The sequence below is a fragment of the Raphanus sativus genome, unplaced genomic scaffold (assembly GCF_000801105.2).
Source record: "Raphanus sativus cultivar WK10039 unplaced genomic scaffold, ASM80110v3 Scaffold0506, whole genome shotgun sequence".
Classification (NCBI taxonomy): domain Eukaryota; kingdom Viridiplantae; phylum Streptophyta; class Magnoliopsida; order Brassicales; family Brassicaceae; genus Raphanus; species Raphanus sativus.
The window spans coordinates 27,210-37,085 of NW_026615824.1; the positions used below are offsets into that span (position 1 = coordinate 27,210).

Sequence of the window (9,876 nt, forward strand, 5' to 3'; positions counted from 1 at the left end):
CCACAAAAACCAGCGTTCACTCTGCTTAACGCATTACTTTTTCGGGAAAATTGCCAAATATAACTCACAACTTGATTTCAAATGCAAAAGTATACCTAAACTTGAATCAAATGCAGAAGTAATTTAAAAGACTATTGAAATTACAACCAACCCTTATGACCAAACAAAAAAAAACAGTTTTTTACGTTTTTAACTCCAGTAAGTCTTCTGGCCAAGAAAGTTGTCCAGACGACTTACTTGAAAGTCGTCCAGTATAGTTAATCTTAAAAATAATTTATAAATTTCTTAAAAAATATTTTGATAAGTGAAAAATTGAAATCATGTAATTAAGATATGTTAAAGTGTATAAATTAAAATATAACAAAATTGAATTGTTTTCAACATAGATGAGTGAAAGTAGTGAGTCATGATATTCTTTGGTTTAGGTTTTGCCAACATATGTTGTAGTATTGTATGTTCTTAGGGTTAGATTTTGGAAAGCATAAAAGTATTTTTGAAAAATATGAAATTTACCCAAATGTGTTTATTCATGTGTATAGTAAACACTAAGCAAGTTTAATTTGATTTTATAACTTATTTAGTTAGTTAATTTTAGTCAATTTAGTTTAGGGGTTAAATTTAGGATCTGGACGACTTACAAGTAAGTCTTCTAGACGACTAGACAACTTACAAGTAAGTCTTCTAGACGACTAGACGACTTACAAGTAAGTCTTCTGGTATAGTTGATCTTAAAAATAATTTATAAAATTTATAAAAAAATATTTTGATAAATGAAAAATTGAAATCATGTAATTAACATATGTTATAAGTGATATAAATTAAGATACAATAAAAGTGATTGTTTTCAACATAGATGAGTGAAAGTATTTAGTTTCCCGCTAAAAATATTTAGTTTTCCGCTAAAAATATTTGAGTTTCCCGCTAAAAATATTGAAGTCTTCTGGACGACTTACAAGTAAGTCGTCTAGGAAGTCTTCTATTCAGAAGACTTACTTGAAAGTCTTCTGAATCTAAAATATTTAACCTAATTGGATTTTTTGTCTCCCTGTATAAAGAAAAATTTACACATTCTCTCTCCTCCTCTCAAATGGCTGCAACAAAAATGTAATGTTCATCATTCTAAAACTCTCAAACCTCTCTCTAATCTCTTTGAACTTATAAACACCAAGCTTATATCAATTGATTGTTTTTGTCTCATGTCTTTCTCACTAATTTATCTTGTTTTTGCAGGTTTTTCATCACATGATTCTCATCTTCCACTCATTTAAAGGTAGATCTATTAATTTTAGAAATGTATTTTTATGTCTCATTTTTCTTCATTTTGTAACTTCTTGTTGCATAAAGTTCTTACCTTTTTCCTCAAACTAATAATCTCCAAAGCCACTCTAATCTCTTAGACTTGAAAACACCAAACTTTATATGAATTTTTCAGTTTTGTCTCATGTCTTTCTGAATAATCTATCTTTTTTTGCAGGTTTTTAATCAGATGGTTCTCAACTTCCACTTGGATATGTACGTTGTGTGTTCTATATAAGTATGTTTATCTAATCTTCCACTCATTTTCTATGTTTTTAAGCCATTTGAACGTTTTTGGATGTGCAAATTTTTCAGATCTGGATATGCAGGTTTTTCAGATCTGGAAGACTTCTGGGACGACTTCCAGGAGGTCCAGACGACTTTCAGGAGGTCCAGACGACTTCCAGGAGGTCCAGACGACTTCCAGGAGGTCCAGGCGACTTAAAGGAGGTCCAGACGACTTCCAGGAGGTCCAGACGACTTCCAGAAAGTCCAGACGACTTCCAGGAAGTCCAGACGACTTCCAGGAAGTCCAGACGACTTCCAGGAAGTCCAGACGACTTCCAGGAAGTCCTCTGGATCTCCTGGAAGTCTTCTGGACCTCCTGGAAGTCGTCTGGACCTTCTGGAAGTCTTCTAGATCTCCTGGAAGTCGTCTGGACCTTCTGGAAGTCTTCTAGATCTCCTGGAAGTCGTCTGGACCTCCTAGAAGTCTTCTGGACCTCCTGGAAGTTGTCTGGACCTCCTGGAAGTCTTATGGACCTCCTGGAAGTCTTCTGGACCTTCTGGAAGTCGTCTGGACCTCCTGTAAATCGTCTGGACCTCATGGAAGTCGTCTGTACTTTCTAGAAGTCGTCTGGACCTCATGGAAGTCGTCTGGACCTCCTGGAAGTCTTCTGGACGTCTTGGAAGTCGTCTGGACCTCCTAGAAGACTTCTGAAGAAGTTTTCTTCCATATTAAGTGGAGTCTAAGCTTGTCTTTGTAGAGAAATGATATATAATAGTTTGTTTGTGGTATGTTTTGTGATTTACATGTGTACTCCCTTAGTTGTGACATTTTTGTAAAATCATTAATAATGTTTCCCAAGATGTAATATATGTAATAAATAAGAATGTTGGTAGCCTCATACTGTTACAACATTTTAAGAAGCATTTTAACCATTGTTCCAACTCATAACAATAATCATCATTGGTTTCTATGACAAAAATACTTAAGAGATGGAAAAAAATAATAGTAACTAGTCAGAGCATAACACATTTTTTACAAGTTTGTGTTGAAAATGTTTTTTTTTGTAGAAGATTTACCAGTAAGTCGTCTGGTAAATCTTTTGTGTATAAGACTTATCAGACGACTTACTGGTAAGTCTTCTGTAATTGTTAAATCTTCAGACTTGTATTGTTTTATACACAACATCTGAATGCTTTTATTCTCCATATAATGCATGTATTTAACGTGTAATCTGCAAAAATTCAAAATAAAACACATTAACAAAGATAGAACATGTATGAGTTAAAAACATATTAGCTAGAAACTTTGAGTAACATGAATATTGGTAACCTCATATATATCACCAATTATGTTATAAATTCCATTCAGTATCTCCAATATTGATTAATATACATGAATTAATAAGAAAATGTTAAAAATTCTTTATATTATTAGAGAAAATGAAAGTTTACTAAACATAAGTATGGAAGACTTACTAGTAAGTCGTCTGGAAGACTTACTAGTAAGTCGTCTGGAAGACTTACTAGTAAGTCGTCTGGAAGACTTACAAGTAAGTCGTCTGGAGAGGTCATTTTTGCAATTTACTTTTAAATGGGACGACTTACTTGTAAGTCGTCCAATTTTGTTTGTTAAAAAAAAACTCTAGACGTCCATGACAAATAGGTTATTTTTGCATTTGACCGAATTGTGTCAGATATTTGACTTTTTCTGGACGACTTACTTGTAAATCGTCTCTGGGAAAACAGAAAAATCAATATTTTATTATTTATAGACGACTTACAAATAAGTCTTCTCAGGTTAGTTTTGCAATTGGAAAATAAAACTTAAATATTTAATTTTTCCTAGACGACTTACTTGAAAGTCGTCTGAGATAAGTAATGTTTGACCAGAATCTCAGAAAAAAAATTATGGACGACTTAACTTAAGTCGTCTCACTGGACGATTTTCAAGTAAGTCGTCTGACTTGACGACTTACAAGTAAGTCGTCTAGAAAAAAATTAATATTTAAGTTTTATTTTCTAATTGCAAAACTAACCTGAGAAGACTTACTTGTAAGTCGTCTAGAAATAATAAAATATTGATTTTTCTGTTTTCCCAGAGACGACTTACAAGTAAGTCGTCCAGAAAAAGTCAAATATCTGACACAATTCAGTCAAATACAAAACTAACCCGTTTATCCTTGTCTGGAGTTTTTTTTTTTAACAAACAAAACTGGACGACTTACAAGTAAGTCATCCAGTTTGACCAGAAGACTTACCCTTAAGTTTTCTACAGCCAGAAGACTTACAGGTAAGTCTTCTACAGCCAGAAAGTCTTCTAGGCGAACAGATCTGGAAAAAAATTCAATTTCATACCTTAAATTAGTGAGATGACTTCTTTAACACACATAAGTCTTTTCCAAGCACATAGAACCTCAAACGAAAGTAACCCACCAAGAATCATAAGCTTGAATGGTTCTATCAACCATAAAAAAAATTATAATCAAAACCTTGAGTTTTTTGGATGAATATGGAGACAAAGTGAAAGAAATGTTGTTTTTAGTTCATAACAATTGGGGAAAAAAAGAGTGGAAATCGATTTGAGATGCATTAAGAGCTTCAAATTGGTTGTTCATGGTGGTTAGGGTATTGATGGCAATGGTAATCTTGTAAATACTTGAAGATGATGAGGTTGAGAGAGTAAAAATGTCACTTTCGAAAAAAAAAGAAAAAAAAAAATTAATGGCAGTTTCGTGAATAATGTGAACCTGTGGGGTGAAGAGGACAAAAGAAAAATTCAAAAAAACATAGGTTAGTTTTGTATTTGACTTTGAGTTTTGAGTCAATTTTGCAAAAAGCCCTACTTTTTCTCCCTCAGTGTCATCTTCCGAGAGTACTGCTGGGTTTGCGGGTCGACCCGCCCTGTCCCGCCCCGTCCTGCTGCAGGTCGGATCATTTTTTCGATTCAAAAATTCGATCGCTTGACCTGCATCTAGAAAATGTAAGACCCGTCCCACCCTGCATAAATTAGCGGGTAATCCGCGGGACCCGCAGATAATACAAAAAATAATAAAAATAATTATTTTATTAATATTTTTTAAAAAACAATATAAATAATATATTTTAATTGGTTTTTTAAAAATATTCGTAATTTTTATTATTTTTTTATAAAAACATATTTTTATTAAGAAAAATATTAAAAAAAAGTTTTAAATTTTGCGGATTGGCGGATACCCGCAGTTTAAATTCGGTCGACCCGCACTCGCTCCGCGTTAAAATCACTCGACCCGCATCCGCACCCACGAAAACTTTTTTTAAATCACTCGACCCGCATCCGTCCCGCGCGGATAAAACGGGGCGGAGCCCGCGGATAATGAGTCAAATTGCCAGCTCTATCAGAGAGCCACATTCTCCCAAACTTAGATCCGAACCCGACCCAGTTACGGCGTAGCTCGGCTAAGCGGGGATGTAACTAGCCTAGATGAAACCCACTTTTCTCGCTTAGTAAAAATTCTGCTTATTATTTATTTATCATTCAGTTTAACTCTTTTTGATGTTTGAATATACTAGATTTTAGTGTTCGAATTGGCCAGGAAAGTGGAATGTCAAAGCATGCCAGGGAGAGCTCGAAACTGATGTATTGAATGTTAATTTTTCACCGGAGAAGTGAAAAAAAAATTAGCCTCTTTATATTACAATAACAGAGTTCCAACACTTTTTAGTAAATAAGATAAAATTAATTATGTTTTCTCCAGAACAAGATATTTTGGAACCTCAAGTTGTGTAATTAGGTCACTTCCGGGTCCATTAAAAAGCTAATCAGGCCTACCAAATTTAACACTATATAAAAATTAACATCTACTATATTAATTTAGAGTCCTAAAAAAAATCTACCATTGAATGTTGTATTTAAATTTTGGACTCTTTAGTACCCTACGTATATTAAAACATTCAAAAGTTTGTTAGAATAAGATTTTACAAGCTACCTAAATAATATGTCCGGATAAGTTAAAATGAACCAAAATCTAAATACTATAACCGTCGGAAATTAAACTAGCTAACTGGTACGTTCTTAACTATTATCTATCTTATTAAAACAGAAACATTATGTTGGACCTAACATTTATTTTGTAAGTTTTTAAATTAAATACACCTTTATACTTTATAGTTAAACCTACATTAAATCATTAATGTTCATTTCTTTATACTACTATCCATGTTTCAAACAATATACTTATTTCTTACTATCATGTTTCTAAACAATATATTTTATACTACTATCAATGTTTCCAAACAATACAATAATTAATCTAATATTTTATATCTATCATTTTTCTCTTTAAAATTTTGTAGAAACACTCATAATTTCATAAATTGCAAAATAATAAACTTTAAAATTTGGATTATAAGATTACAAAATTAATCTTAATATTTTTATATCTATTATTTTCTCTTTAAAATTTTGTAGAAACATCATAATTTCATAAATTGCAAAAATAATGAACTTTTAAAATTTGGATTATAAAATTACAAATTATGAAACTATTACAATTTAAAATCAAATGAAATTACATATTGGTCATCTATCAGTTCAATCGGTTAGTCTCAAATTTTTAGTGATTTTTGTTAATATGAATATTTTAAAAACCTAATTGAATTGTCAGATCTCCGGATTACCGGTATAATCACAATCGAGTTGAATTTAGAAACACTGATTTAAATGCAAAAATATTTTAAATACACTCTTTAAAAGTTACCAAAATATTTGTTAAGTTATTAGTAAAAAATTTCATCGTAAAATATTCCGCGCTTCTAAAGCGCGGATCATAATCTAGTAAAATAATAATAAACACTCAAATTAGATACATGATCGTCTCTACTTATATCTCAAGGTCCATATACAAGAATAATGCAATTACTCTTACTGGATATATGTTAGTAAAGAAGTCACTAATACAATAACACTAATTGAATATCAGTGATTGAATTAATTTTAAAATCTGTAATAGCAGTTTAGATATTCATATATAATACATCCGGTAAGATATTCACGTCACTTTAAAAATACTTAATACTGTTATGTTTGTTGATCAATAAAATATTGAAGAAATCATATATTTTTAAGTGACATTTGTAATATCAGTGATTGAATTTTAATGAAAAAACTATTACAACTCATAGTCCAATACAGTTAAAACTATATATAACAATAATGTCAATACCTTAAATCATATGGTCATACATATATATATATATATATATTAAATATATATTGAAATATTATTTTTCTGCATAGCATTATTTAGAAATCTTGCGATCAAATATTAATATATACATGAAAGTAAAAGAGATTATGTTTTCAATAACCTTTTATTATTTTCTTCAAGCAACATTATAAAAATTTCACAAAGTTTTAGGAATCACCCATTTATTCAATTCACGGGTTTGTACAAAGTTTTTTTTTTACTTACGGACTTTATCGAATTTTTAATTAAACGATTTAAAATACAAATCAAACTATATAGATCGTCAGATCTATCAGTTCGACTACGGGTCTGAATCGTTATTAATTGATTTTTCCAATTAAAAAATTTTAAATTCATGTAAATTTTTTATCAAAACCGTCAACAAAATCAGATGTCCGCGCTTTTTGAAGCGCGGGTCACAATCTAGTTCTCTCTCAAACCATAGTTATGAATTCAACAGACATGTTTGTTTTAATAAAAAATCTCAATTCTTCAAACGAGATCAGAAAACTGGTTTCCTCTCAAAAGAGAGATTAGAAATGGAGAACAAAAAGATCTACCGGATCGTGCCATTGGTGATGGAGGAAACCTTGCATACACCTGCATCTGTACTGAAGGGCAAATCTTTTGTAGCAAGCAACTAGATTCTCATCCTGTGTGCAGATCCACCACAAGCGTCTCCCATACTTTCTTCTTCGGGTTTAAGACAGTGTCTGGCTCGCCTTCAAACCCTTGAAATCTAACTCGCTCTCCAATCTCAGCCGACTCAGGGGGCTCGACTAACTCCACCTGAAAATTTCCAGCAAAAGAAAACAAAATTTGTCTATAACGCAAATGAAATGGCAATAAGTCTCTTCTTGTGCACTTCTATACCTTGCTGCCGTCGCTACTGGAAGCGGCAAGAACCATTCCTTGTGACATAACATCCCTCATTTTCGCCGGCTTCAAGTTGCAAAGAACACAAACCAAACGGTTCTGTCCAGGAACAACAGTCAGATTAAAAGATAACTGGAGAGACTGAACAAATGGAAAAAAAGTTAAACTAGGGAGATTGAACAAACCTGCATCTCCTCAACAGGTATATACTTGACCAATCCACTAACAATAGTCCGCGAATCTCACCTCCTCCAACATCAATTTCTTCCACATACAGTGAATCTGCGTTGGGATGTTTATCAGCCTTCAGAATTTTGCCGACTCGAATATCAAGTCTTGCCATGGTAATTTCAAGATCAGCAGCCTGTTGAGTTTTGGATGTTGCTGCACCTTTTGATGCCTTTTGCTTTTTAGCATCTGGAAGAACACAAAAAGAAAAAAGCAGCACTTCAATATATAATCAAGTTACCATGATTTAGAAAGTCTAGTAGAAGATGCCTATCAGCGTATAGAACCTGAAAGTTTTGTTTTCTCAAGTTGATCCGCCGCCATATTTTGCGGCTTCTGCATCCCTACCACGTCTATCAGACTGACTTCCCTCAAAATTTTCTGTTACTGTTGCACTTCTTCATCTGTCTGTGATCATAACATTACATAAAGATATAGTTTCAAATTTTACATGGCAATCCCGCCTTTCTATGGATAAAAAATCAGAGAGAGGTATGTACCAATTCCTTGAACAATGGTTGAGGGGTGCCTATCTTGTGATTGCGTGGCAGAATCTCCCAAGGTCTACTTGCTAATAAAACCTCTCCTCCCTCGTCAGAGAGTGAAAATTGTAGAGGCAAGATTTAGCTGTTTAAATACCTACAAAATACGAGAGACGGGCACTGATCAAGCTTTGACATTCTAATAAACTAAATAGAATCAATGTTTTTTTCAAAAAAATCAACCAATAAACCAACCTCACGGGAGAAAGATGGCATGAAAGGTTCTAACAAATTGTGCAAGAAGGTGTACTAAACCAGCAGCAGTTCTTATAACAATTGCACAAGAAGGTTTATCTTCCTTGTAAAGTTCCAAAATTTGGTTTTCCTGCACCAGAATAAATCAGCGCATAGTTGGTTAGTCTGAAGAACAGCCATATAAAAGCTAATATATAGTTTGATAATGAGAATCGAAATTACCTGCAAGTATGCGTTCCCCTTCATTCGAGATGCTCATAGCGATTTTCAGCCCTTGCTTGAGCTTGACCTGTGCATTAAAAATAACAAGGGATTTTTTAAAAACATAAAAACAAGCACTAATACTAAAATAGTCATACAAGACCAAAGTACGTAGAATGTTCCTCACCTTTTCATGGCTTCAACATACTGCTCCACAAATTTTTCCAACATTTTCAGCCAGAGAGTGCGTTAAAGGATGAGATTCAGCACCAGGAGCATCAGGAATGACAGACCCATAACCTTGATATAGTAATGCAGTGGAAACATCAGAGACAGATATGGAAAAAGTCTTGGCCCCATCTTTTCAAGCAGGTAGCCAGAATTCTAGCAAATCTTCTTACTATTTCTAAGAGAATTTACATTTATGCTATTTCAAAAAAAATGAAAACAAAAATCACAAGCTAACATTCTACAACAGATTTGACATCCCACGGTTCAAATATTCTCTGATTTACACACTAACTGGCTGATATCAGTAAAAGAATAACAAACACATCCACGCAATATTTAATTCAGAAAGAAATAACCACCTGCAGGTTCAGGCTTTGCTATAAAAGTCAGAACTCGGTTAACAAAGTTGCCTAAGTTATTCAGTAACTCGCCAGTCAGTTTTGCTTGCAAATCTTTCCATGTAAATAGTGTGTCAGACACCTGAATGGGCCAATCCCCAGAAGTCAATAAAGTGAGAATTCTAAACACTAATGAAGAAGAAAAAGTCACTTTGTAGCAAACAATCAGTTACCTCAGGCCTGTTCGTCAGCAAGTATATCTCCATACTTCGACAGGGATATTTGTATTTTTCACATCATCACCAAACACTCCAACACCTTTACTCTTGGAGAACTTCCCTGAAAACCCATAACAAAACCATGTCCTTGTTTAATATGAATGGCAGAAAATCTAAGCACATAATAATATCACGCGTTCTCAAAGTTCCAATGGAAACTATGGTGAAACATTAACTGACCCTTTTCGTAATTTAAATATTCAGTCACACTGATTGTCTTCATCAGTGTCCAATTCTCC

At 33.2% G+C, this 9,876-nt stretch overlaps 1 protein-coding gene across 1 annotated transcript; it reads right to left on the minus strand.

Moving 5' to 3' along the window:
- Window positions 1-7,091: 7,091 nt before the first annotated feature.
- LOC108834717 (methionine--tRNA ligase, cytoplasmic) lies at window positions 7,092-9,869 on the minus strand (the record flags this gene model as incomplete). Its single annotated transcript, XM_056997093.1, is given in 20 exon segments — window positions 7,092-7,376; window positions 7,378-7,401; window positions 7,403-7,537; window positions 7,622-7,723; window positions 7,810-7,860; window positions 7,863-8,041; window positions 8,140-8,179; window positions 8,181-8,239; window positions 8,242-8,260; window positions 8,353-8,472; window positions 8,474-8,491; window positions 8,590-8,625; window positions 8,627-8,719; window positions 8,812-8,829; window positions 8,831-8,878; window positions 8,978-9,090; window positions 9,381-9,501; window positions 9,593-9,618; window positions 9,621-9,698; window positions 9,818-9,869. Coding segments are annotated over 20 exon segments (1,404 nt in total), but the record flags the coding sequence as incomplete, so codon positions are not given.
- Between the last annotated feature and the right edge of the window lie 7 nt (window positions 9,870-9,876).